The sequence below is a fragment of the Apiospora aurea genome, assembly GCF_038362705.1.
Source record: "Apiospora aurea strain CBS 24483 chromosome Unknown utg000006l_segment0_segment0, whole genome shotgun sequence".
NCBI lineage: Eukaryota > Fungi > Ascomycota > Sordariomycetes > Amphisphaeriales > Apiosporaceae > Apiospora > Apiospora aurea.
Window position 1 is genome coordinate 411,930 of NW_027117393.1, and position 25,830 is coordinate 437,759.

A 25,830-nucleotide genomic window follows, 5' to 3' on the forward strand; every position below is an offset into this window, starting at 1 on the left:
AGGGTGGTTGAGTAAACAGCGGAGAAAGCTGGATGCCGACTACACCTAGCCGTATATCCCGGCAGTTGTCCCGCGCTATGGTAGCCCCGCGTACGGCACTCTACACCCATATGCATATTAATTGTGGCCGATGTCGGCGGCTTGGTGCCAACGTGCTCGTCACTCTTTGAGGGAGGAGGTAGCCCCGGGGCCCCGTTCAGGAGGATGCCGAACTCGGGCAGGTCTACACGCGCGAGATGGGTGAAGGCCCCCTCCGCGGACAGGACGCGGAACAAGCGTTGGAAGAGGGCGCTGGCCTTCTGATAGCATATGGCCCGGTATGCGCGGCGACGGGTATACGGGGCTCCACATCCAGGGGTCTCATCCATCCTCCACAGCCGATCTCTTTACCGCGTAACTGCGCCGGTGGTGGTCTCGTTACGGCCAATTCCTGCGGCATGGACGGGCCGTTGAGGCCGAACATGGCACTCTGGCCTTGCAGATGGACCGGCGCGAGCTTGCTCGCGTCGAGCGAGGTTGTGATGACTTTGACGAGGCTGGGGTGCATCCAGCCGACGAGCCGGAGGTCCGTCGCGGCGGAGAAGATAGTGGCCGGGCTCTGGCGCATATACGGCTGGTCGCCGATCTGAGGCGGAGACGCGAAGTCGAGGCAGGCCACGTTCTGCATACGCCCAGGTGCTTTTCAGGCGCGCATGTCGATATCGGGCAGCCCCTGTTCACCAAAGCCCCGCCATGCCAGGGTCCATGTCAAGGTCTTTCGCCAGAGGCCGCTGGGTCGGAAGGGTTTCAGGTCTGGTATGCTCATGCTCAAGAGGCCGACCGAGGTGCCTGGGTCGGAGAAGTTGGAGACCAGTAGTCAGCCACATGCACTCACTGACTTGCAGCATGTTCCCAGGGACCACCCCCACTAACTTCAGCGGGCTTTGCAGCCGAGCCCTGATGCATTAGGGACCTTCAGCAGTCCCTTACCAAATCAACTCCAAGGATGTAATGTCGCAAAGCACAATTGGCCGCAAAAGTGTTTCTGATTATCCTCTTCAATAAACCAATTCACCCCTGCTACACTACTTGCAATCACCAACTCTACCCCCAAGTTCCACTGCAACATGATCACGTCACCGTGAACCCACCGTCCACCACCAGAGACGCGCCCTGCATGAAGCTGCTCAGGGAAGAGAGGAGGGGCACGAGGGGCACGTCACTCACCTGAAGCAGCGCCTGTGATGAAGGCCGTTCCGCTGAGAAGTTTTGCCATGTTTGCTAGAAGTCGATGTGGTAGGTTCTTACTGAGATGATGTTCAAGCGAGATTGGGACATGTCAATGTGCGTTACAACGGTGCAGCGTGGCGTTTATTAGGAAACCACGGCACTGACCGACCTCTACAGGATTCCTAGGATTAATTCTCAGCTCTCTATCAAGTGGCCTGTGTCACGCCGTATATCAAGGTCAGGGGACGTCGCTCCTTTGCCCCCAATCGACGATGTATTTGCCTCGAACGGCTCCCTCCCCTTACATCATCCCTCACCTCGCCGTTGCAAGCCGTACCCGGGGTCCTTGGTCAGTCTCCACACAGATGGTTGGACAAAGTGGCAATGGTTTGACGGCAATGGGACCTGTGCTACGGCCACTGTATCGTGCGAACATTGGAGCCTGAAGTTGTGTGATAATGCATGTTGAATGGGGCGCCTGCATCCGTGGCGTTGACATTTTAAACAACCTGCCTACGGTGGTGCCCCGCACCAATTACAGGGGGCAGTTTGGCAGCCCGGGGGATTAGCTGCGGAGTCGGAGTCGTCTGGCCCAACAGGTGGTGAGTATTTGCTGAGTAAGAAGTGGTAAAGGCTGACGAGAAATTCGGTTCCGATGATCATGCGGCAGGACGCTTGCCAGAAATAGACGCGAACGGCACTGCAACATGTCGAATCGAGAGTCCGTCCTACTTCTTTCTTTTCGGTTATCGACGGCGAGATCCGCGACCATTTCATGCACCGACATTGACAGGTTGACGGGAGCTTTCTGTCGATGCGGCCAGCCTGCCACTGACAATGTGCGCCAAGAACCCGTATCATATCCCTGACGCGACCTCGGAGAAGCCCTCGACGTCCTCGCTTCCTGTTGGAATGTGACATATCACGGCCCCGGACCGGCTGTCGGCCAGCTGAATGTGACTCGAGCACTCGACAATTCCACGCATTCTTATCTGTCAGTTGTACTCCTGAAGATAGCCTATGTAACTGGAAGCAACAAGCTGCCCAGCCACCAGGTCCCCCCCGGCAATCACCTAATACACAGCCTGGCGTTCGGGTCCAAGTAACATGAATTGCATTGCTTCTAATGTGACAGATCGAAATGCGGTGTATGCTCCTGGGAGCCCTGCCAGACTTGCTAACGCCAAAACATGAAATCCTGGTCGCCCAAAGTCTGTGTCCTGGAGCAAGCTGTCATTTCAATCATTTACCGACTGTTTGGACCTCAGGGATCATCAACGCGGAGGTGCTCGATGCCGAGATGCTTGCCTGTGCGAACTGCTTGGGAGAGTAGGGGTGATATAAGCCCCCCCAATAAGAGTTTCCAACCTTCTGTACACTCCCACCTTATCACTCTTACCGTTGGGGATTCCAAGCCACGACAATGGACCCGGAAACCAAGTCCTTCGTTATTGAACAGTGGGCCGAGTATGGTGCCATCACGCTCATCCTCTTCTCCCGGCTCGCGGTGCGCATTCGTGTTCAAGGTGTTCGTCGCCTCGATGGAGACGATTACTTGTCTGTTCTGGCTTTTGTAAGTCCTCGGCTCCATTCTGTGCAACGGTGTCTACTCAGCCTACTGACACATATGCGGCCTTCGGTAGGTCATCATTACGGTTATGTCATTTGCGGTCCAGGGCGTTGCAGAAAACGGGCACAATCGGTAAGTCCATCAGTCCCTGGAATCATTGAGGCTCTCTTGCTCCCCAAACACGAATAGCATCTCAGATCGTCAATAGGGTACCTCCAAACGAAGCCGCGCGACTGCAGATTGTGACCAAAACCCCTGAGCTGGCCGAGTCTCTGGCGGTTGGATCCAAATGGTTTTTGGTCGGATGGTTCACCTACCCAGGATTCGTTGTAAGTCGGCCAGTTCTCCCACAGCCGAAGCTCTCAACGCTCACTTCCCCTATTTGTCGACAGTGGACGGAGAAGCTGTGCATCCTGTTTCTCCTGAAGCGCTTGACCCGCGGCCTTTTGGTCGAACGCCTGATCAAGCCCATGATGGTCATCTTCATCACTTGCTACTTGATTATTGTTGTGATTGTTACGACCTGTTGTATCCCCTTTCACAAGTACTGGCAGATCTATCCGGATCCCGGAAGCACACGGCCTTCCTGCTATCCAACCGCACGATACTGATAGTATTCAAGCGCGATACCATCCCGACACCCCCGGGCTCTACATGGCAGTTTTAGTCATGAACTGCTTGACAGACCTCAGCATTGCGGCCATTCCGATCCCGGTATGTTACGTCCCAGTGTTGACCGATCCGCGTTTGCTAACATCAAGGAATGCCACCAGCTCCTCCGCCACGCCCCGATGCACTGGGCAAAGAAGATCGGTATTGTGGTGATCTTGTGTGCGAGCGTTTTCACCATGATCGCAGCAGTCATGCGAGTCTACTTCTCCATGACCGGAGTAGGTTCCGCCCCGTATCCCCCGGCATCGCAACCCCTATTTGCCCCCTACCGGATCCGAGTGGAACACCTCCTACTGACTCCTCATCCACCTACCTCGCTTACAGAAAGTCGGCGCCGCCCCCTCCTTCTGGGCCTGCCGCGAATGCCTCGTCTCCTGCTTCGTCGTCAACGCCCCCATCTTCGTCGCCGTGTTCCGGTCCTCCTTCTGGCGCCGCACCGGCAGCACCTACGGGTCGCACTTCGGATCGAGCGGGAAAGGGGCGAGGGCTGGCGGCGATCGCGGCGATGGGTCGGGCCAAGTGCCGGCCGGGCACACGGAGCTGAAGGACCGCAGGCACCCGAAGAACAAGTACCGGCACCCGCACGAGATGGATACGTGGCTCGCGCACGACCGGACCATTGTCGACTGCGAGGCTGCGTCGAGTACGGAGCGGATTCATGAACCGCGGAAGGGAGACCATTGGCCGGACGAGCGGAAGATCCATGTCAAGCGGGATGTCCATATTCGGCACTCGTCGTCGGTCAAGGGTGTTACATACTGAAGGAAAGGCGGCACGTTGTAGGCTGTCTGTGCAATTCAAACTGATTGTCTGAGTGATAGAACTGCATTGGCACAATTGGTACATCCATCATACAACAATAGCCTCCATCGATGCCAAGGAAAAGGGGCGCCACCAGCCATCATCTCGGCGGTCCTCGAGTCTTGGCAGCTGGGTGCCTAGCTCAGATAAACACTATATATAGCGCAGCCTCGTGGTCATGCCAACGTTCGGTCCCGTTCTGAGCGTGTTATCACCCGACAGCTTACTACCACGTTGGCTCAATGTCAGCGTGGCGGCTGACGGGTTTGCTCTACCATTAAGTAAGCAGGGCGCATACATGCTGGCCCCCTCAGCCATCCGCCCGTGGCGCCCGCTGTCAGAAATAGGAACGGTGGCCTCCGAGTCGATGCTGACCAATGAAAAGATTTCAAGGGGTGGCTTGGCCCCAAGGCCTTGCACTGTGAACTGGCCAAGTCGACTTTGGACGACAAAGTATACTGAAGGACGACTACACCACGAATGTCAAGTCATCAAATAATGCAACTTTGGGGTGGCTGGAGTGCATGATCGTTGATACTACCACTGGATTGATGTGGTTGGATAGCCTTATGCGAACAGGAACTATATTAGAGAGCCGGTATATCCAACATCTGTCAGTGTACCACATGGATCGGCTTGATTATGTCTCTATCTACTTAACGACATATACTCAAATCCTTTATTGCGATTGACCCTTAGTCATCTACTACAGCCATGACTTCACAACTCATGCAAGAGAGGCATAACCCCATAGACTGGTCGACACCACCAGACCAGTCGCGGATCTCAGCCAGCTTCCAGATAGAGGAATTCGTGGCCGAATCGTCCGAGGAGAGACGTACTTTCGACCCATCCCGCGACGAGTTCATCCCCGACCCATACACAAGCTCTGACATCTCGGAAGGCTCGACGCTCCCTGATCTCCATCGCCATGGGGGCCGGAACATCCGCCACAAGCTGGGTATCACAGGGCTACTTACTCTACTTGTTGGGACCCTCTGCCTTCTCGGTACGCCGTGCTTCCTTGTCTTTCTCTGGCAAGGGGCAAGGCATATTGCCAAGCACCAGGACCCCGGCCGGGTGTGGACCAGCATCGTCTTCTCTAACTGGGCGACACGGAGCATCACCATCTGCGCAACCATCATTCGCTCCGCGATCACAGCTCAGTCAGCACTGGTCACCTCGATGGTGGCATCGGTCCTTCTCGAGTCGGCCGGCGCCAATCTGGAGGACCTACCCGTGTTATCAGTCTTGCGGGCCATTAGAGTGCCCCCCTTCAGTCTGCTACGTCGGAATCTTCTGAAACGAGGTCGGCCCCGCTGGACTGGGGTATTGTGCGCGGCCGTGATAGCCCTGAGTTCGGGTTTGACGCTCATCAGTCAACTGACGTCGACGATCCTCCTTTCCGACTTCAACATTACCCCTATTCCCGCCCCGCCGGCGCTCGACAACCTCATCATAGGGGGTTTCGTCATCGGAGGGGACAGTAACAACTACGGCTATGGCTCCGCTCCGGCGAACTGGTGGCGGTTTGCCGAAGACAAGGAGTCGCCTAGAAGCGTCACCACCATCGGTGATACTACCTTCACTGACACTGGTCGAGTCTTCCGGGCCGCGATCCCGTCGTCCGATCAGGTATTTAGGGAAAGCCTGCGTCACTATGAGGGCACCGCTAATACCTGGGACGCCAGAGTTGTTTGCCTGAACCCAAAGTTGTTGCACATCAGCTTTGCCACGAACGACTACTACGACACGGCGGAGCTCCACGGTACGGTGGAGTTCGACCCCACCAACGAGACCTACGCAGGCCTGAAATTCGGCGCTCACGATAGTGCAACCCAGGCGCCGTTCACGTGCACAGTGCCATACCGTGACGGCGCCTCTATCTGCATACTGGACTCCGACATCTCCCTTACGGCTCCCACAGAGGATGTTCAGCCTCTTTACGACGAGATGGCTGGGCGCTATGTGCTGGTCCGGTGGAACTTCGCGCGCAATGGAACCGAATCCGAGGCGGACGAGACCCTTGCGGATCTGAAGACATTGGTCAACATATCAGCAGATGTGTGGCCTCCGGGCTGGCAGCAGCGAGGTCGGGCATCGTGGACGGAGTTGGTGAGTCCTTCCGGCAAGGATGTGTTCAGCATATCGGCCTGCCTCACCATGGACGGCTTACCCACGACTGGACAGCCAGTGATCATGTCGGCCAACTCTTCCTCGCTCGAGCCCAAGCTAGGGTACACCAGGTCGGCGTCTAAGCCTTTGCTAGCCTCTCAGGAGCCGACGCTACAGATACGGGGACATATGGGGGTTTATCCGGACGAACAGAGCTTGCAAGAGCGCGGCGTGCTTTCTCTCGCGTTCCAAGACGGGCGCTGCCACAACCGCTTCATCGTGTCCGGCAACAGCAGCCATCGCGACGGCGTCGTCGTCGGCGGATTGGGCGCGGCGCTGTTCCGCTCACGGACCCTCCCATTGTCGGTGAACCGGCAGCTGATCACCATGGTGGATAAGAGCGAGCGGAAGCTGCAGCAGGCGCACGCCTGCCTGGTCCTCGACGTCCTCGCGACCGCCGACAACCCGGCCTTGGCCGTCCAGTCGCTCTCGACCACGCTCATCCAAATGCTGCATTTCGACGAGGACTACCGGTGGAACACGACGGCGCCGGTGTCGTACACCGTGGCGACCGAGGTCACCATTCCGACCAGTCGCTTTGGTCTCGTCAGCGTGCTCGCCGTGATCGCCGTCCACCTGTTCGTCTTGCTCGCCGTCGCTCTGCCCGCATTTCTAAGCCAAACGAAGGCGACGCTTCTGGGCAACATTTGGTTGGCTGTGGCTCAAATAATGTCCGATCGGACGCTGGAGATCCTGGCGCACAGTCACGATCTCACAGATAAGGAGGTGACTAAAGCCTTGCACGGTCCGCGAAAAGGGCCAGGGCTGCCCGGGATCATTCGAAGACGACACAATGGGCGGGCCGAATTTGGTCCACGATAGTTGGCATAATGCAAGGATCGGCGAGTGCCTGTTTCTTTGGCAGCTATGCACCTAAAGTACAGTCGCGGGGCAGAAAGTAGAGCAGATTTATCCGTCGCACAGCAGTCAATTGGTGTACTACAGACCTCGCTTCAGCGCAGGGGGTAATTGCCCCTCGGCGATACCTAATAATCTAAGAATATGGGCGGTCGACAATCAAAAGTACCTCGCCTAAACGCTCTCCTCCATCCTTTCAATCCAGCGTCTTCGGCCACGGCCACAGTCCCCGCAACGGCAAGTAATCGTAGACGCAATCAATGTCGTCTCGCGGGGTGGTTGCTCGATCGAAGTGATCGATCATTCGGTTCCCGATAGACCAGGCCATGCACTTGGCCACATTGCCGTGGGTGAGACCGCAGGGTCGTATGTCGAACAGAGAGGTGCCACCTGTTGGGCGTGCAGCGTACCCCGTCATGTACTAAACGGACCTGTGGATCAAGCACTTGCAAGGCCGTCGTAGCTGCTTGTGGGCGCTCTCCCCTATCGTTTCCGACTTCCTTTGCCATGGCCATAGGCCACTCAACGGCAGGTCGTCGTAGATATCTTGGGTTGCACTGATGGTCAGGCAACTGCAATAGAAGCTTTGAGTTGCCAGGTTTAGTGATCCGCAGTCTCTCGTTCTCATCTACCCAGTTTGGAAAGAAGGGAAAGCTGGCACCTTCCAGCCTGCAGGTACCAGTGACCACATGCGCACCTTCCAATCCATTCCTGTACATGCCTACCTGTTTACCCTGCTTTAAAAAAGAGCTCCTGGTAGGAATGTAGCAAGTCCTCATTGTGTCAAGTCAGACGGCACTCGTAGACTTCCAAGACACATAGAGAGAGGGGGGGTCCCTTTTCTTGCACTGATTCCATGGACAGGCACGTCGCGTTCTCGGCGAGTCTAGCTGCCCGACGACCTCCCTCCCCAATCCCCACAAAGCCCGGCTCCCACCACCACATCCAACTCCGAGACGAGCTTCGCCGCCACAAGACCGCCGAACGGACGGCGCGGCGGGCGTGAGCACTGATTCTTGGCGGATGTTCGGTTATCTATTCCGGAGGCAGAGGGGCGGGTCAAAGAGACTAACAACAAAAGCTCCGACGCATCGCGCCTCCGTTCTTCCAGTAGGTCCTCGACGTGAGAGTGTGACTGCTTGGTCCTCGGTCAGTGTCAGAAGGCACTCGTATTTGCTTCTCTCGAATTTCGCGGAATTCCGGCACTGTCCGTTGGGTTATCTCTTACGTTCTCGGTGAGTCTCCCTCCTCTCTTTACATTCTTCTCTCTACATCACTACCATCTTTCACCGCTGTCGCTCGCTTCCAAGTGCAATATTCATTATACACTACCACCGACGACAAACTATACATTCACTACAAGGTATCTCTATCAAGAAGAGTACCTCGGTGCAGCTCACCCTCATCTTTAAAGATATCATTCTCGCGCCTCTAGAGTACGTTGCAAGTTATTGTCCCATGCCTCGACCAATGCTGACTTGGTGCCATATTAGCTTTGGTCCCATCGCAATGCTGCCCCTCAAGCTACTCCCCTTGCCGCCTCAAGGCCTATGTTTGGTCGTCTCTCGCGTTCTGTAGGCCCTGGTAGCACGGCTACCAGTTTGTGGCCTGTTCGTAGCGAACTCATTTTCTTTCCTTCCTTGTTCGAATCACGTTTTCATTTTCTTGAATGCGGGTTGGACCACGTCTACAGCGAAATCATTGCACTTAAACTTACCACAGTCAATGGCCCAATTGGTGTACCAACCCCGCTACTACAGCGCATGGGGGCGGTAGCTAGGGGTAGCTAGGGCAGCAAGGGGGGTTAGCTACCTAAGGCTCCGGTTGTATGTCGCCCCAACGTGCCTGCGAGTACCGCTCGCGCTCGTCCGACGATGGCGCTGATGAAGTCCATCTCCTTCGCGATGGTCCAGTGGCGGATTCGCAGATCGACGACCTTTCAATCACTACTGCTTCGCTATTCTCACTCCAACGATGGCCCTTTCAGAGGACTTTGTTGGTTGGGTAAGGGGTACTTTGAGCAATAGCAAGCTCCTGCCCTCAATCGCTGCATTGGTGAGTCTACCTAGCCGTACGTCGAGGTCTACTCGTTCACTGCTAATATATTCGACTCTTCCTTCTTTCATACAGACCATTGCCTACTACATGGCTGTGGTCGTCTACAGACTGACATTCCACCCGCTTTCAAGATACCCAGGGCTGAGAGTCGCCGCCGTCACTGATCTCTGGTGGGCTTATGCTAGGTATGGATTGTACCCCTCGGCAGCTAGCATCTGACTGTGGCGGTGAAACTGACAAGATATCATTAGGACAACTGGAAGATACCCTTGGATAATTGAGGATGCGCTCAAGCAACACGGTAGGCATCCAAGAGACACTGCTTGTCACACATGGATGAATGCAAGTAACTGTTAATCATCAACTAAGCAACGTTGTTCGTGTTGCTCCAAATGAGCTCGTGTTTCTCACGCGAAAGGCGGCAAAAGGTTAGCTAGCTCCCGCCCCAGTCGACTACACTGTCACCCAGCGTTTATTCCACTGTCACCCACCGTTTTATTACATTGTTATTCAACGTCTGGGATGCTGACTCATACATTGGGACAGACATATACCTCGCGCAAGACAAGAACCTCGAGCTCTTCGTCCAAGTCGGCTACGACGCCTTAGATACCGGCGACGGCGGCATCTCGGGCGAGACTGGCCCCGTTAGGCATCGCGCAATCGCCAAGAAGCTCGCCCCTGCGTTCAGCATGAGGAACCCCAAGGCGAGAGAGGCGACTATTCTCAAACATGTCGACTTATTTATTCAAAGGATGAGGGAGGTCGGCGTGCGAGGTAACGGGGTCGAGTTGCAACGCTGGTCGGACTGGTTGGCGTTGGATCTCTCCGCAGACATGACCTACGGCCGCGACATGGGCCAGGTGCGAGACAGTAAGCAAGCACCCAAACCCCCTGTATCCCTTCTTTTCTCCAATCATTCCGCTAACACCTGAACCAGTGAAGGGTTCAGTGCTCCTAAGCGCCACATTGAAGCTGAACCTCTTCATCACGATGAGCGAGGTCACCCGGAAGTTCCGTCTCCTCAGCCCCCTGATGTACCTCACCATCCCGCCCTCCGTCTGGCTCTTGATGCCCAAGCTCATAAGGATGAACACCGAGGACGTCAAGACGCGCATCGAGCGTCGCGGCCAGACGGACCGCCTGGACTACTTCGAGCAGCTCATCCCCGCCCACCAGCCCGTGCCGCAAGACAGGAAGCACATCTATCACCTTGAGAATGTGGCAGGGCAGCTACTCTTGGCCAGCTGGCAGCCGCTGGCTGATCAGTTCTACTCTCTGATCTTCTTCCTCCTCGGGTCGCCTGACGCATATGCGACTTTGGTGGACGAGGTACGGACTGCGTTTGCGACCTCCGACTCGATGAACACGGAGAGTACCGCGACTCTCAAGTACCTCCAGGCTTGCCAGCGGGAGAGTCTCCGACTCCATAAGGCGACGGTCGACGGTTTGCCGCGCGTCAGTCCCGGTGCTGTTCTCGACGGCAAATACATCCCTAAAGAAGTAGGTTACTTCATAGCTCCCGTTTATTTGTCAGCCCTCGAAGAATTTATATACAATGTGCGCCTTATGATGATTTGCTGAACGTCGGACTGCTAGGTCATCTGCCAGATAAGCTACTTCGCCGCAGCGCGAAGCCGACGCTACTTCACCGACCCCCTCAGCTTCCGCCCAGAACGATGGCTATCACCAGACCACCCCCGGTTCGACCCCACCTTCAAAGGTGACAACCTGGTGGCCTCCAAGCCCTTCAGCCAGGGCCCGCGAGGCTGCCCGGGCGGTCCCATCGCCATGGCCGTGGTCCGGCTGTTCATCGCCAAATTCCTGTGGCATATCGACCTCGAAGCGGCGCCAGGCTTCGGGGACTTGTCGTTTGAGAAGGACTTCAAGTGGTTGACGTTCTGGGAGAGACCGCCGTTCTGGGTCAGACTCAAGGCTACTCGAACAGCGGCGATGGCATGAGTAAATACTTGGCGCCGCGGTGAGAGCAAACAGTGGGGGAGGCAAAAGGGGGGAAAGCTGAGCCTCTGGATTTTGGTGCAGCTTCACTTGATAGAAAACATCCTAGTTATGCTCCAATTGCCCCCCCACCCCCCTAAACAACAATATCTTGTTGTATCCTTCAAGTTCAGCCTTCGAAAAGAAGCGCACCTCTTCTCAAAACCCGTGGGCATCATGCCTTGGGAAAAGCAACATTCAATGATAGTGCAATTCGCTGAACGGCGTAACTATGGCAGGACCACATGAGGAAGCAATTAGTCACCAGCATACAGTTATGGAAACGAATTGGTACTAATCAATCTGAGTCATACATATCCAAGGAAACCATCTTCTCCCGAGACCAATGAAAACCATACAGGCGTCGTTTCTTGTATTCTCTCAGCCATACACCGGTACCACCGACCAAGACTCGGCAGTGAACTTGAGTCTCTCCGAGACCCTCAATTCTTCCGGGTCAATGTAGATCCTGACGTCCATGTTGTCGTACCCGAGGTTGTAGACCCGGAATATGACATAAATCTTATCTCTGTTTCCCATAGTCGTAGTATTCTCTTGCATCTAGAAGTGCGCGGTCAGCATTCTTTTTGTCTTTTTTTTCCCTTCATCTGATTGGGCGTCTGGTACTGTCAAAGGGAAGCTTACTCTTCTGTACTGTGCCTTGCTCACGAAGAACGGCGTGTCGCAAGTCGATGTGGTTGTCTTCACCTCCAAAAAGTACTGCGGTCGTGCGCCAGGCCAAACGTCCCGCCGCAGAAAGCCGCGGGCAATGAGGCATTCCGTCAACGCGCCCTCAGTGTCGTTATAAACCAGGTCCGACGTCTCTCTCCCTAGCCAGGGAGGCATTGTGCGATACTCCGGGTGGAGAGTTACGTGGCTTCGAATGTTACTCTGCCAATTGGCTCTAGAGAAGCCGGGCAGGCTGCGCGGTCGGTTTAGATTGGCCAGTAGCTCGAACACCTGGGTTGTTACGGGTCAGTTACAGTGAAATTGAGAGGGGGAGCACATTGGATGGACTTCGACTTGAACTTACATAAAGCTCGCCTGCTGCCCCGACCTTGGAGTCTCGCTCTAGCGGAGACAGAGCGCCCAGACCCCAGTTCGTTGAACCACCGGTGCCGGGAATCTCGTATATGAAGAAACCCCTCTCGAAATCCCCACGGACTGGTAGGGAGTTCTTCCTCCCATGTTCGATTACTTTGCCCAACAAGGTCACATATTCCCGAGTTATCACTCCACCCGGTACCGGGGTGGCGCCACTCTGGGTCGCAGACGGCGAGCTAGACAAACGCCTGCTAGGTGCATCGCGCTGCCCTCCCGATGGCGAAGACAACACACTTCTACCTGGGGTTCCTACAGCCAGTGGGCCCGGCGGCGAACCAGCGTTGACTGAGCTTGGTGTGCGGGGACGATCAGAGTCGCTGTCAGCTGGCGCTGGACTTTCTCCCGCGACTTCCACTGGGGTTATCGGGTATTCTGGCACGGCCACCACCGTGCTTTCGTCGGTATTCTCAATCTCGATCATGGCGATTCCGTTGTAGTCCAGAGCCCGGTCCAGCCGCGAGAGCGGGGCAAGCATAATATCCCGGGTTGCCGTCACCCCGTCCTTGATCATATCCCTGGTACCTCCGGATATGTGCGTTACTGGGTGCTCCACCATCCACTCGAACAGCCGTTGGGAAAGTACATTCGTGAAGATGTACCCCTGGTCGTCTTTGCTTTGCGGTACATAGACCTTGAGGCTTTCACAGCTCTCGTCAATATGTAGAGTCTGGATCTTGCCCTCGACCGTATGCGAAACGTTATCCTGGGTAAGGACGAGATCTGAAGAGATACCGTTCGTTTCATAGAGCTCGGCACTCTTCATGATGTCATAGAGAAGATGTTGGCCGTTCAGGCCTTGCACTCGAGGACTGTTGAAATGATTTGCGATTCTGCGATTGGGCAACGGTCAGCACTGTTGGTCCACGGTGATAAAAGGGTTGAAACTCACCTGAGCAGGGCATGAGCTCGGTTGCGAATTTGGCGTTCCGGGTTGGTAGTCAAGTTTGCCGCACCTCCATGAAAGGAGGCCATCTCGCTTACACACCTGGAAAGATACCTAGACTCGAGGCCCGCCCATTCCAGAAAGGGTTGGAGTCGCACCACTTCTTCGAGGCTGAAGTCCAAGCACTTCACTTTGTTGTGGAATGCGGATCTGAGGGATTCGCGATCGGCTACGAAGAACTCGGTAGCCCTTGACACAACAGTGGTCATCCCAGAAGGGGTTCTGATTGGAAATACGCGACCTTCCACGACGCCCCGCGGGCTTGGAGGGTGTGATGAACTGGGAAGCAAGGAATTAACCGTTTTTATCGACTCCTTAATCTCTTTGCGGGTGGCTGTTGGATTCCTTGCAATCTCTGCCAGCTCATCCACCGCCATCTGGAGGTCGACTTGCCTGACGCCGAGGAAGTTCACGAACAAGTCTTCGAACTTGCCGTATTCGTCATTCAACGATACCCTTCCTCGGAGTCTCGCCGCGCTGGACCAGACACATTGCGAAGGTTTGTACCATGTCGAGCTGTCGTCATCAAGGTGGACGTAGATCAGCGCGCCGTCCTCGAAGGCATTCCTGGGGAGCCCAAATCAGCAGCTGATCAACAAGTTGGTTATACTTGTATCCTTACCGGACATCATCCTGAATTGAACCAATCATTCGGGCTTTCATGGCCTGCAATCCAGCATAAATACCGCTTATCATGTCAACATCGTCACATTCCGACCCGCGCAGGACCCTCAACTCTTCAATCAGGATATGTGGGTTGCAATTCCCGATTTCCAGTGTATCGGCGAAGAAGCGGGACAGGTTTTTGAAATTTGCAAAGTTCTTGTCTTTCTTGTAAAGACACTCCAGAGCTTGTTTGGAAACCAGAGGTTGCGGGGCCTTCCACACACATTCACTTGGAAAGGCCCAAGTGCAGCCTTCCCCAGATACTCTTGGTACGTAGATGCATCTATTTTCGCCGAAGAATTTGCTGGGTGTGTTAGCGTCCTGCAGCGAGCCTTGATGGCATTGTAAACTTACCGAATCTGGGCCGTCGCGTTTCCCTGGTTCGTTGCCTCCTCCGTCCTTGCCCCGCGAAGCTCGATCGAAATGTGCTCATACAGTTCGAAGATCCTGACATCATTCCCGTTTTCCATTCCCATGACAGCCTCCACGAAGTACTTGAACATGTCTAGCGCGAAGCCGACGTCCGAAGAGGGCATGCCGACGCCCACTTTGCTCAAGAAACTCTTCCATTGTGACGGAACGGCTTCGGGGGCGGCTTCGGTATCCAGCCAGAGCCATGGAAAGAAGGCGCCAGGCGGAAGGAACCGATCGACGCGTCGTTGTAGTATATCTGTGGGGAAGTATGCGAGGTGGAACGGCACTTGTCGGTTTCCACGACAGAGGACCTCGGTGGTCCTGAGGTATTGCACCGACCCAGCTGCCTTGTCTTGGGCCCACAAGCGAAAGCAGGTCAGGAACATTTTTGGTCTATATCGCTGCAGATACTGACCGTCTGGACTCAGTTCATTGGAACCCATGTTGACGAGCCTTTCCACCTTCAGCTCTCTATAGAACCATTGCAGCCACGTCAGGCCTTGGCCTGGAGGGGTCGCAGGATTGGGCCCGTATAGACTGTGGAAGTGCACGTCATGGACGAAATACGGAGCATCATGACCTGGCGCACCATCAACTGTTTTTTGGAAATGTTCCCAGGGGCCATACGGTTCGTGGTTCTTGATGTATACAGTTGTAACAGATGGTCGACGGAGCTTTCGTTCTCGGTCGAATAAGGCTAGCACTGAGTAGTCGGTCTTTTCATCACCTTTCAGATGATGAGAGAGATAGAGGAACTCAAGTTGGCGCTTCGACGTAATTGTCAAGCCAAAGGGGGGCAGCACTGGGTTTGAGTAGCTCAGCAGGATTAACTCTCGGACGAGACTTATAGTGGCTTCTTTAACCCCCAAATCCGCGAACAGGACTTTCCTATTGGGGGTCGTTGCGCGTTCCGATATCAGACGTATGCTAATACCTGGAGGAATTTCCAGTGTTCCAGCGTGCGCGAAGTATACGGGGCCTGATGATGCAGACTCCCAAGTGCCGTCTTCCAATGGAAGAAGACGCAGTTTCCGAAGTTCCGCTATCCCGTCTTGCCACTTCAGCGTGAATATCTGCTGGATTAATCCGGCAGCTCGCTCATGCCAGGACTCCGTTGTCATTCGTGAGTGCATTCGAGAGTTTTCGCCTTGCTCAAGATCTTGCCTGACCAGGTCCAAGACATCTCGAACCGATACCTGCCTTAGGCCATAGGGAATGACTAAGGACTCGTCTGTTTTAGCGTAGCTGGATGAAAGAATACAATCTTTTTATATATCCTCAAATAGCGGGTTCCCTTTGTCATCCAGGACCACATCGACAATGCGATACATGTCACTGTTTAGACGTGGTCGGTGAGGTTGCAATCGGCCCCGTAGTACAGGTGTCCTTTCGAGTCGGGTTGCGATTTTGTCAACCAAGGAAGTTCATAGGGTACCTAATGTCTTCTGCACTTTGTCTGGCAAGTATCGCATCCACTGGTATCTCAAGATATCGTGCCGGCAGAATTGAAGAACTGCTTCTATGAAGGCATCGGCAACCCCATCCAGAAGGGACAAGTTCCGTAGTGAATCCCTGACGATGTCTTGTCGTGCAGCATCAGTGACAAAGTCGGCCTGGATCAAGAAGGGGAAGACAGTTGGCCGAACAGGAAGAAAGACAAACAAGTCCTGGGGTTTGATTATGGGTTCCGATGCTTCCGTGAGAGGAAATGCAAGAATAACCTGAGATTTGGAGTATGCTCGCGACGATTCTTCCTTGTCTGAATAAGTCCTGTTGTCGTTTTTCGCGAGATTTGTCGCCTCGTGAGTCGTGACATGAAAGTACCTGGCCTCATCCTCCGTGACGTCATCCTTGGATTTGCTTCGTCTCAGCACTGCATAGTTAGGCCAGGGCTTCTGAACAGAGTACGAAGTCGACGAGATTCGCTCACCCCCTCGTCATGGAAGGTGACATGGATTTTTTCAAGTTCTTCATGAACAGCAGAAACGTCTCCTGTAGCTCATCGAACTGAGCTTCGATGGTCTGGCGTGTCTTTTCCATCGCAGCCTCGTCTCCGGTTTCATGGAGATAGAGTGTGATCCTCGTTAGTGATGATGGGGGCAACTCTTCATCTGCATCCCCCAAATGGGGGAGATCATGCCCATTCCGGAGCCGCCCGGCTTATGCGTGAAGAAGAAAGAGAAAGCACCGGACTGGATGTGGACTATCCAAGCTGCCATGAAAACCGACTTGAAGCCAATGCCTTTTTCTCCTATTTACCCTTGGGCTCCCTTCTTGGAGCTTTGTCCGACAGAGCAAATCGCAGACAGGTTCTCATGGGTAAACCCGTCTTCATTGCACTCGACCACTATGCAACGGGGGGTGAACCTGAAATAAAACAAATGGTTCTACTCCAAGCAGCTTGGTCCTTTCGTAGCTGTTATCATCGGCATTTTGCAGCAGCTCAAAGACGAAGCGTGCTTTGCTCGTGTACAAGTTCTTTGACAAGCTGTAAGCGATGGTTAGAGAAGTGCTCGGTACGCAGGGAGGAGGATGAGGCAACATACGCGATGACGCTGGAACCGATCATTTGGTCCTTATTGAGGAAAGCTTCTTCGATCTTGCGACGCAGTGCCGGTTTGAGTTCTCGCAGATCCTCTTCGCTGACGTATCCATGTTCTCTTGTGATCCTGTCCACCAGGGCCTTCGCACTCTGACGATCCTTGGGGATATCCATTATGTCGCTTGGCAATGTGGACAGCAAAGCTGTCCACGCCTCAATGTTCTTGGGTACTCTTTAGGTTATGAAGTGATATGAATGACCCTGATGTAAGAAGTCTGGGAAAGATATTGATAAAGTCTCCAAGTTGGCCCGTCTCAGGTTTTGCTTCTTCCTGCTTGATCCATGCTAGAAGTTTCAAAGGAGGTAGGTGCCTGAAGAACCAACAGATACCTAAAGCAGGTACTTACAAATTGCAATTGAACGCGGAATTCAGCATGAGGTCACAGATATCCAGTTACAAATTGATCCCAGGAGCTCGGGTTGATTGACATGAACCTGCACAATGGCCGAAAAACCAACGGGAATGGACTGGTTGTGCGAATTTAAGTACTTGCATCGAATAGGATAGTTCTAATGTGAGAAATACCCCGAATCCGCCACCGGCGCCCGATCCAGCTTGAAGTACCCCGGCTGCAGCCTCTGGAACACGCCCGCTGGATCGTGCCTGTCCGCAATTGCCTTCAACCGCGCCTTGCTCTCCGCCCCGTAGCTTCTAATCACATCCTGGAACATGCTGGCGTAGTTCATGTAGACGTAGTCGTTCGCGGCCCCGCGCTTGACCGACACGGTCTTGATCCGCGTCAGGATCTTGGACGCGACGCCGTACACGGCCGCGTCGTCCTCGCGGTGGTCCCACCACGCCGCGACCTGCATGATATAGACGGGTCGACCTTTCCTCAAAGCGTCTTCGAGGCCCAGGGGGTTTCCGCCGTTCTTCTGCATTTTCTCGAGAATAGGCAGGGTGAAGCCCTGGCAGGACAGGACGGGCAAGAGGCCGCTCACATCCTCCAGCGCGCCAATCTCCTCGAAAAATATATCCTTGGCGGCGATGAGCACGTCGGCCGAAGCGAGAAAGCTGAAGCCGTAGTACATCTCACGCAGGCCGTCCGGGTTCGACGCCTGGACCTCGGCGGTGTAGTCGTACAGGACCCGGTTCTGCCGCGTGTCCGAGGTCGCGGGGATACCCTCGAACGCGGCCCAGGCGGGCGAGTCCCGGCCGTCGGGCTCGGCGTAGTAGTGCTCGACCGAGGCGACCTTGGTGCCATTCTGGGCGGCCATGGCCAGCCACATGCCGGCGCGGTGGTCTTTGCTGGCGATGTTGTCGACGGTGGCGGAGAAGGCTTTGCACATGTCGTTGAAGGAGGACTCTTCGTAGACGAGAGAGCCTCCCCACATCCGGCCTCCAGGCAGCGGGATGGTTTCCATGTGGAAGTTGACCACGATGCCGAAGTTGTTCCCGCCGCCGCGGAGCGCCCAGTACAGGTCGGGGTTCTCCGAAGCGCTTGCAGTGGTGATGTTACCCTGAGCGCCAACGACCTGACCAATAGTAAGCATGGAGATAAAGTACATGCACTCAATGAGGAAATCGTCTTACATCGTAAGCAACTACATTATCACAGGCCAATCCATACAGGCTCGAAAAGAATGAGATACCCCCTGAAACCAGGCATGAGTCAGTATGGCATTACCATTGAAGAGTTCCGCTCGAAATCGAGCTTACCTCCTGTCGTTAGTCCGCCCACACCAATATTCTCAACCCGCCCTCCGATGACCGCGACATCGTCCTTCTGGAGGGCTGAGTAGACACTGCCCCAGGTGTTCCCAGGCTGCACGGAGGCAACCTTCTTGTCGGCAGAGAGGGCAACGTCGCTGAGGTTCTGGAACGACACGGTGATTCCTCCCTCGATGCTGGAGGCACCGGCGAATGCGGCGTGGCCGCCGCTCCTCACGGCAAAGGGACACTGGGTAAATCGGGATAGTAGGACCAGCACCGACATGGCCTCTGGGGCGGAGGGCTTGAAAATGCAGTAAGGGTGAACATCGGACTGGATGGCGGACCAGTACGTGCCCTTGAAGCTGGTGTAAGCCGCCTCGTCAGGGCGATCGACGGAGTCTGCGCCGTAGTGGTGCTGTAGAGCCTTGCACTACATGTAGACAAGAGTGGTGATGTTAGTCGGGAGAAAAGGGGACATGGAAGCAAGCCTGTGTATGTGTGGGTGACGAAGATCGCAACTTACAGCGATCTCGCAAGCGCGGCTCGACGAGGTATACGCCAGGGGAGCTAGATCGGTGTACTGGTCGACCTGGAAGCCATGGCTCTGAAGAGCGGCGGCAGCATCAAAGTCGGTGTGCTCAAGAGGCGCGCCGGTGGCGACGGCGTATATACTCGTAAGCGCGAGCAGCAGTTGGGAAGAGAGACACCTCATTGTTTCCTGTCAATCTTTACACAGCGACAGACTGATTGGCAAAGAATCTTGTGAAACCAGGGAAAAGGAGACGACGTAGGCATATCTATATTCGAAAGAGAGCCTACATGTTGCCGAGAGGATTGGGAGCTGAACTCGACCAACGACAGTACAGCAGAAGAGTGACGACACCGCTCAATCAGCTATCTTGAGACAAACTCAATTGACAAGGATCGCGGCCGGAAGGGCATGAAGCGGTCGAATAGGTGCAGATGCACATTCGATAGAGCGCATGCAGCGGTCGTATGTAGGTAGTAGCCCAGATCAGATCAGATGGCAGGCCTCGACTAGAGCGGCCGCTAGCAGGTCGGATGGGATCGAATCCGTTGCCACGACACCCACCGCCTTGCTTCTTGATACGCACGCCGCATGCATGCTGCATGGTAGAAGAAATGCGACAAGAGATTCCTGGGGTCAACTTGCTTGGAAATTGATGACGAGATATAGTCCATATCGCAGGACGGGAGCCGAAGCGACAGATGTCAGCGTTGATTGATTGATTGCTTTGACAGCGCTTGACATCAGATAAACAACATCAAAAATCACAAGCAAAAACGCATCTCAAAATAGCGGCCAACGAGGTGATGGAGGGGTCACTCGCCCATTGTAGTCAAAATAAACAGTACATCCCATCCTTGCTTTCCAATGTCTGTGGGTGGATCTGATCTATCTCTAGCTGGGCAACGGTCCCGGCAAGGCAACGATTCGTTTCTTCAAGTTCCATCAATCAAGCCATCCTATCCCACCCACTCAGTGGAAGGACGGGAAGAAACGAAGAACAACTTTAGTGAGGGACCCCGCACTCACTCTCCAAGCCAGGCCAGGCACTGCCCGCTCGCTCGCTACCAGCCGAAGCACTATTACTACGACCCGACGACAGTAACTTGCCTAGTTGAGTAGCACTGCACCACTGCAAGGCGCCCGCGCGGGAAGTTCAATTGCCAACCCCACCAAAGCAAGGCCAACCAAAGCAAGGTCAAGCAACCACTAAAAGCGAAAGCGCAAGCGCGACTTCATCACATCACACACGTAAAAACACACACACACCGCCAACATCATGTCCACGAACCAGCGCCCAGCCTCCGCCTTCGGCATGGCGCGCGGCGAAAAGAGCTTCTTCGAGCAGCAGCGCGAGCTCCTCATCGGCGAGATCGCCATGGTACGTCTGTCTACTCTTCTTCTTCTTCCTCTGCCCCCAACCCAATTGCTTCTCCCTCCCCTCAGCCTGTGTGTGCGGGCGCGAAAACTAACCCGCGCCCCAACCCCCTCAAACAAAACAGAACTTCGAACACGTCCTCGCCAACATCAACAAGCTCAACCGATCCCTCGAGGCCGTCATCGCCGTCGGCCACGAGTTCTCCTCGGTCGAGGCGCTCTGGTCGCAGTTCGAGGGCGTCATGGCGAAAGAGCCCGAACAACCGGCCACGGCCGCCGCCAGTAACGGTGACGAGACAATGGGAGACCAGACCAAGCAGGAAGACGAGGACGACGACGTCACCGCGCGCGTCAAGGAGGAGGACCAGGAATGAACGGAGAACTTGGAACGAAACGAAGCGATTCACGAAAGCCAGGACACGAACGACGTATACCCGAGAACGGAACAAGAAGGTAAACCAAAAAAAAAAAACAAGTAATGCGACCAAGAGGAACCTCGGTGAGGGCTTGTCTTGTCTGTACAGACCTACCTGTCAAGCGAACAAGGTTTTCGGATACAGCAAGCAGATGGATGCATGTACATGCAACTGTCAGACATACATACAGCACGGGTGTGCTTTTGTCAATCGACCCGTGTGCTTCGGCTGCTCGTGATGGCAGCATGCAATGTCAGCTCTATTTCGATTCCTTTTCGGAACAGAGCCGCCATTACATCTTGGCATGATGGGCAACAGCAGGGCACGGGCAGATTCACGGCTAGTAGTACGTCATCGGCTGAAAAGAAGATGGATACGAGGTGGAGCGCCACGCCGGAGCAGAATTAGATAGATAGATACCCGGGGCCAACCGAGATACAGATCCTCACGAACCGAACGGGGAGACCAAGACCAAAATAGAAGAAATCCACAGGTCAAATGTATGTTTCCTTGCTAGTAGCCACGTACGTCTGTCTACCTACCTTGCTAGTTGATTAGTTCGTCACTCAAGTAGTTCAGTCATGTCACGATATCAGTCGTAAAGACGGAAGCAGTAGCAAATGCGAAATATTTATATAGTTTTTTTTTTTTGGTATTCCCTATCCTATAGCCGGAACCACTATGCTGCTGCTGTTTTGTTGGTGTTGTTGTGTCTTGGATCAACAAGAGGGTAGAAAAAAGTGTGTGCGAACCACCAAAAAACCGCAACCAAAAAAAGATAGCCCTATCCTTGATGATGAGAGCTACAACAAAAGGAAAGATTTTTCCGGTTTCTCTTCTTCTCCGGAGGATAAAAACCTTACATCCATGATCAATACACTCGTGTTCTCAATGTTTCTGCCATTGCCATTCTCCTCATCTCCCCCTCTCTGTTCTCTCTTCACTAGAGAGAGAATTTAAGAGAGCAGGGTCGTCGTTTCGTACGTACTTGACGTAGCAACCAAAACCTCCCGTCGAGGCTTTTATACAAGACGCCACAGTCTAGCCAAGTGGCCAAGCGGCTCCGCGTTCGTCGTTCTCCTGTCGTTTCTCCCTGGTCCCATTCCATGCATTTACCTTCTCCATCCCCTTCGCAAACAGAAAAAAAGAAAAGAAAAAACAATAGATCGAAAATAAAAAACTCGAGGAACGCCGGTGCGATGAACATCTATGATGCGAGTGGGAGCAGCATATACAGGAAGCCCTCGTCGTCCCAGCAGCTCCTCGTCTTCCTCTTACAACGGCTTGGGTGTTCCTCTGGTTTTCCCTAGGCAGTGTGTCGTGAAACGAAGTCGTGGCAAATAATAAATATCGTGCAAGAATAGTGCGTTGTGTTGTTATTTGTCGTCGTTGGCATTACCACCCCTCCTCCGGTCGTCCGGTGGTAGGGCGTTGCCCGCGCCGTTCCTCCCAGGACGCACCCCTCGTGATCACGGCACCGCAGTGTGAGATGCTGCTGCAAAGCAATGGACCCGGCGCGCGCTTTACAGTGGCCTACACATTCGTCTCTTCTTCTTAAAAGCGCGGACGCCGGGTATGCCGCCACTGTTCCGGTTGGAGCTTCCTGTGCCGCGCGACGACCCGCTGCCAGCTTCGTTCATGGCCGCCTCCAGGTTGCGACGGTCATTAAAGACAACCGTGTCGATGGCCTTCTCGAAGATCTCGTCCACTCCCGACATCTCCTTACTGCTGCACTCCATGTACTGGGCACTCATCTTCTTGGCGACAGCCATGCCCTGGTCCGTTGTTACTGGCGTCAGGCCTTGCGTCTTGAGCATCTCTACGCACGTCTTCTTGTGCCGCAGATCTGACTTGAGGCCGACGAGAACCAGTGGCGTATAGGGGCAGAAATGCAGGACTTCGGGGTACCACTGTGGCATTGGTCAGCAATCATGCATGTGTACCTGTGATGCGAGGGGAGGATTGGCGTCGACATACCTTGTCTAATACATTGTCTAAAGAGTTGGGGCAGTCGATAGCGAAGCAGACGAAGATGAGATCGGTTTCGGGGTATGAGAGCGGGCGCAACCTGTCGTACTCCTCCTGGCCGGCCGTATCCCAGAGCGCCAGCTCGACAGTTTTACCGGTGCGCTGGTGCGTGGGGTATGTGATGTAGTTCTCGAAGACAGTGGGCACATATTTCTATTTGTTGTGGTTAGCAAGGTGGGTGGCGTCGGGCGGGAGGAGGGGGGGCCAGTAGTGGCGGCAGTGAATGGATGGACTCACCTCGGGGAAGTAGCCTTGGCTGTAGCTGATCAATAAACATGTCTTGCCGCAGCCACCGTCGCCGACGACGACAATCTTCTTGGAGTAGGCGGGGGCCTCGGTGACATGAGTTGCCGACGACTCCCTACCCGTCGAGGAGCTCATGGTGGTGCTGACGGTGCCCTCGCTGGATCGCGTATTACGCTGCTCGCGGGCGCCGGTGGGTTTGCGCGAAAGGCCGTTGTCGTACTTCTCGCCCGTGGGCTGGCTGCTGTTGCTGCCGTAGTAGGAATTGCGGTTCGAGTACTGCGCCATGACGGCGATGGCGTTTTGAGGAACGTCGAACTTGTAAGTGAAAAGTGATACCGAACTATTGGCTCAATTCTGGTGGTGTTGGTGGTGGTAAGTGGTGGGTGGTGAGAAATGCTGGCCCGCCCGAGGTGGAAAGTCTCTCCGTCTTAATCGAGGTGGTTGGTGGACTTGGCAGGTGGCTTGAGGTTGGAACGTGGAATGAGGGATTCTTATTGACGTCTCGCGGATGGGCAATAAGATTGAAGATGGCAAAGGCGAGGCGTTGAGGTGAGGCGGATGGAGTGAGAAGATGTTTGGCTGTATCGAAGGGCAACAGGCACAAGGTATGTTGTGTTGGACTGGTTGATGGTTGATGGATTGATTGGTCAAGTGGGATGGACTGGAGGTGGGATGGGATGATGAATTGTGCTCCGTTCTTGTTGTTTGGAGCGGCCAGCTTCATTGGCCGTTCCAAGGCATGGATTCAGCGGTTTAATGGGATGTGGTTGGCGGCTGAGCCGACGCCCAACTCTGCATGGGTCGGCGGAGCAACGGGCGCTGCTTGCAGCCATTTGCAGTTGCAGTAGGGTGGCTGGGGCCAGAGCTGTCCCCGCCGTGCTTAGTGTCCTTGGCACCTAGGACGTATCGCTAGGCCTCTAGCCCTCTAGCCCCCGGCAATAATAGCCTGTTTCTTCAGCCAAATGCCACTCCAGCACTCGCCAAGTGCCATACGAACAGTTCCCTAAGGCTCCACCGCGCGTGTTACAGATTGCTCTCCGGTCCGTGTTATCTTGTATCTCCTTGTTTCCCCCCAGTCGCAGTCCCGGTTCAGTCCACCAGTTCGACCAGCCTGCTAACCAGGCTACCGACCCGGCCTAGTCCCGACCCAGCTTTACCCAGTCGACACTGTCTGCTAACCTGCTGCCAGCTCAGCTTCAATTCCCCGATCCCGTCATCACCGATCCATTCTGGACACCATTGGCACTAGGAACCACCACGGGCCGTGCACTCTTGCTCTGCCCGTCGGTCGTGTGCGGTCAGCGAAAAATCGCAAGCGAGCAAGCGAAATCTCTGCCTACAAATTAAAGCCAAAATCGACGCGTCAAGTCCCAACGCCTGCTTCTCCTTCTTCTCTCACCAACCAAACTCTTCTTCCCCAGAGCCAAAAGAAGAGAGCCGTTTGCCATGGCGGAAGTCAGCAAGTACGTCACTCTCATCTCCAACGATGGCTTCGAGTTTGTCGTCTTGCGCGAGGCGGTCCTCATCAGCCCCATGATCAAGAGCATGATCGATTCCAAGAGTGAGGACAATTTCCCGTGCCTTTCTCTCTCTGGTCGCATCTCCGGCTAAGTAGGTTCCTGCATATAGATAGCTTCCGAGAAGCTCGTCTAAGCGGCCGATGCACCTTTGAGGAGATCAGGTAAGGCTACACTTTTCTTTCGTTGGACCTGGAGAGATCGTTGCTGTCTCCATCGCCAATTCCCCTTCCTTTCCCGCCCGCCAACAAGAGAGCTCGCTTCCTTGATGAAACCACATTTCGCTATGTGCTCACTGAGGGACCACCTCGCCGTGGACCGCATGACACCAACTACACTTGATCTGAGATTCTGGCCTCTCCTCCGCCTCCGTTGCGTATTTGCATTGCATCCGTTGCCTTACCTGCGGACATCCGTTGCCTTACCTGCCTCCACATGACCAGTCCACGAAGAGTCTTGCACTGACAGACAGTACTGCTGAAGTGGCCAAGTGATGGAGAAGGTTGTCGAGTACTTCCACTACTGGTACAAGAACCGCGAGAAAGAGGACGTGCCAGACATGGACATCCCTGCCGAGCTCTGCCTCGAGCTTCTTGTCGCTGCAGACTTCCTGGGCCTCGACAGTAAGAAACCACTCCTACAACCCCGTGGGGGTTACTAGCTTGGTGGCGATCTTCGCTCACACTCCTTCCTCCCCTCAAGAGCAAACATGATACGACTGAACGAGGCATGAACCGGATGGCGTTGGACAGGGTGATTGATTACGCATTCACGGATATTTGGCGTTGTGGTGCTCCGAGACGCTGTGTCTCTCTCGACGAAGCCACTGTGTTTTACGAGCTGCAATGCAGCTACCAATATGAAGACATGTTCTTTCTGGTACACGACGCAACGCCTCATTCGACTGACGTTTTGCTTGGTCTTGCTGTTTGCTGTGCTGAAGCCTTGATTGGCTGGTAAGTCAAGCTGTTGAATGCATGATATCAGTTCTTC

The 25,830-nt window shown here is 54.5% G+C and overlaps 10 protein-coding genes across 10 annotated transcripts; 6 read left to right on the forward strand and 4 right to left on the reverse strand.

Annotated features, from left to right (window-relative positions):
* Window positions 1–236: 236 nt before the first annotated feature.
* PG986_008734 (uncharacterized protein) lies at window positions 237–856 on the forward strand (the record flags this gene model as incomplete). Its single annotated transcript, XM_066844956.1, has 2 exons — window positions 237–317; window positions 482–856. 2 exons carry the CDS (start codon window positions 237–239, stop codon window positions 854–856), a joined length of 456 nt encoding a protein of 151 aa, XP_066697354.1.
* Window positions 857–1,110: 254 nt separating this feature from the next.
* On the reverse strand, window positions 1,111–1,317 carry PG986_008735 (uncharacterized protein; the record flags this gene model as incomplete). The annotated part of the gene is made up of 2 exons (XM_066844957.1): window positions 1,111–1,260; window positions 1,288–1,317. The coding sequence occupies 2 exons, from the start codon at window positions 1,315–1,317 to the stop codon at window positions 1,111–1,113; spliced, it is 180 nt and encodes a 59-aa protein (XP_066697355.1).
* Window positions 1,318–2,632: 1,315 nt separating this feature from the next.
* PG986_008736 (uncharacterized protein) lies at window positions 2,633–4,213 on the forward strand (the record flags this gene model as incomplete). The annotated part of the gene is made up of 6 exons (XM_066844958.1): window positions 2,633–2,782; window positions 2,853–2,911; window positions 2,988–3,108; window positions 3,172–3,288; window positions 3,553–3,669; window positions 3,776–4,213. The coding sequence occupies 6 exons, from the start codon at window positions 2,633–2,635 to the stop codon at window positions 4,211–4,213; spliced, it is 1,002 nt and encodes a 333-aa protein (XP_066697356.1).
* A 753-nt stretch (window positions 4,214–4,966) lies between these two features.
* On the forward strand, window positions 4,967–7,249 carry PG986_008737 (uncharacterized protein; the record flags this gene model as incomplete). The annotated part of the gene is made up of 1 exon (XM_066844959.1): window positions 4,967–7,249. The coding sequence occupies one exon, from the start codon at window positions 4,967–4,969 to the stop codon at window positions 7,247–7,249; it is 2,283 nt and encodes a 760-aa protein (XP_066697357.1).
* Window positions 7,250–9,259: 2,010 nt separating this feature from the next.
* Window positions 9,260–11,305, forward strand: PG986_008738 (cytochrome P450; the record flags this gene model as incomplete). Its single annotated transcript, XM_066844960.1, has 6 exons — window positions 9,260–9,340; window positions 9,416–9,528; window positions 9,595–9,644; window positions 9,890–10,216; window positions 10,284–10,903; window positions 10,955–11,305. 6 exons carry the CDS (start codon window positions 9,260–9,262, stop codon window positions 11,303–11,305), a joined length of 1,542 nt encoding a protein of 513 aa, XP_066697358.1.
* A 417-nt stretch (window positions 11,306–11,722) lies between these two features.
* Window positions 11,723–17,184, reverse strand: PG986_008739 (uncharacterized protein; the record flags this gene model as incomplete). The annotated part of the gene is made up of 10 exons (XM_066844961.1): window positions 11,723–11,902; window positions 11,987–12,301; window positions 12,375–13,275; window positions 13,335–13,955; window positions 14,011–14,358; window positions 14,409–15,270; window positions 15,403–15,699; window positions 15,904–16,363; window positions 16,860–16,956; window positions 17,015–17,184. 10 exons carry the CDS (start codon window positions 17,182–17,184, stop codon window positions 11,723–11,725), a joined length of 4,251 nt encoding a protein of 1,416 aa, XP_066697359.1.
* Window positions 17,185–17,580: 396 nt separating this feature from the next.
* Window positions 17,581–19,436, reverse strand: PG986_008740 (uncharacterized protein; the record flags this gene model as incomplete). The annotated part of the gene is made up of 4 exons (XM_066844962.1): window positions 17,581–18,546; window positions 18,605–18,666; window positions 18,731–19,154; window positions 19,248–19,436. 4 exons carry the CDS (start codon window positions 19,434–19,436, stop codon window positions 17,581–17,583), a joined length of 1,641 nt encoding a protein of 546 aa, XP_066697360.1.
* A 1,096-nt stretch (window positions 19,437–20,532) lies between these two features.
* On the forward strand, window positions 20,533–21,004 carry PG986_008741 (DASH complex subunit Dad1-domain-containing protein; the record flags this gene model as incomplete). The annotated part of the gene is made up of 2 exons (XM_066844963.1): window positions 20,533–20,634; window positions 20,756–21,004. The coding sequence occupies 2 exons, from the start codon at window positions 20,533–20,535 to the stop codon at window positions 21,002–21,004; spliced, it is 351 nt and encodes a 116-aa protein (XP_066697361.1).
* A 1,565-nt stretch (window positions 21,005–22,569) lies between these two features.
* On the reverse strand, window positions 22,570–23,605 carry PG986_008742 (RHO1; the record flags this gene model as incomplete). Its single annotated transcript, XM_066844964.1, has 3 exons — window positions 22,570–22,956; window positions 23,024–23,227; window positions 23,312–23,605. 3 exons carry the CDS (start codon window positions 23,603–23,605, stop codon window positions 22,570–22,572), a joined length of 885 nt encoding a protein of 294 aa, XP_066697362.1.
* Window positions 23,606–24,766: 1,161 nt separating this feature from the next.
* Window positions 24,767–25,498, forward strand: PG986_008743 (Skp1 family protein; the record flags this gene model as incomplete). Its single annotated transcript, XM_066844965.1, has 2 exons — window positions 24,767–24,881; window positions 25,329–25,498. The coding sequence occupies 2 exons, from the start codon at window positions 24,767–24,769 to the stop codon at window positions 25,496–25,498; spliced, it is 285 nt and encodes a 94-aa protein (XP_066697363.1).
* Between the last annotated feature and the right edge of the window lie 332 nt (window positions 25,499–25,830).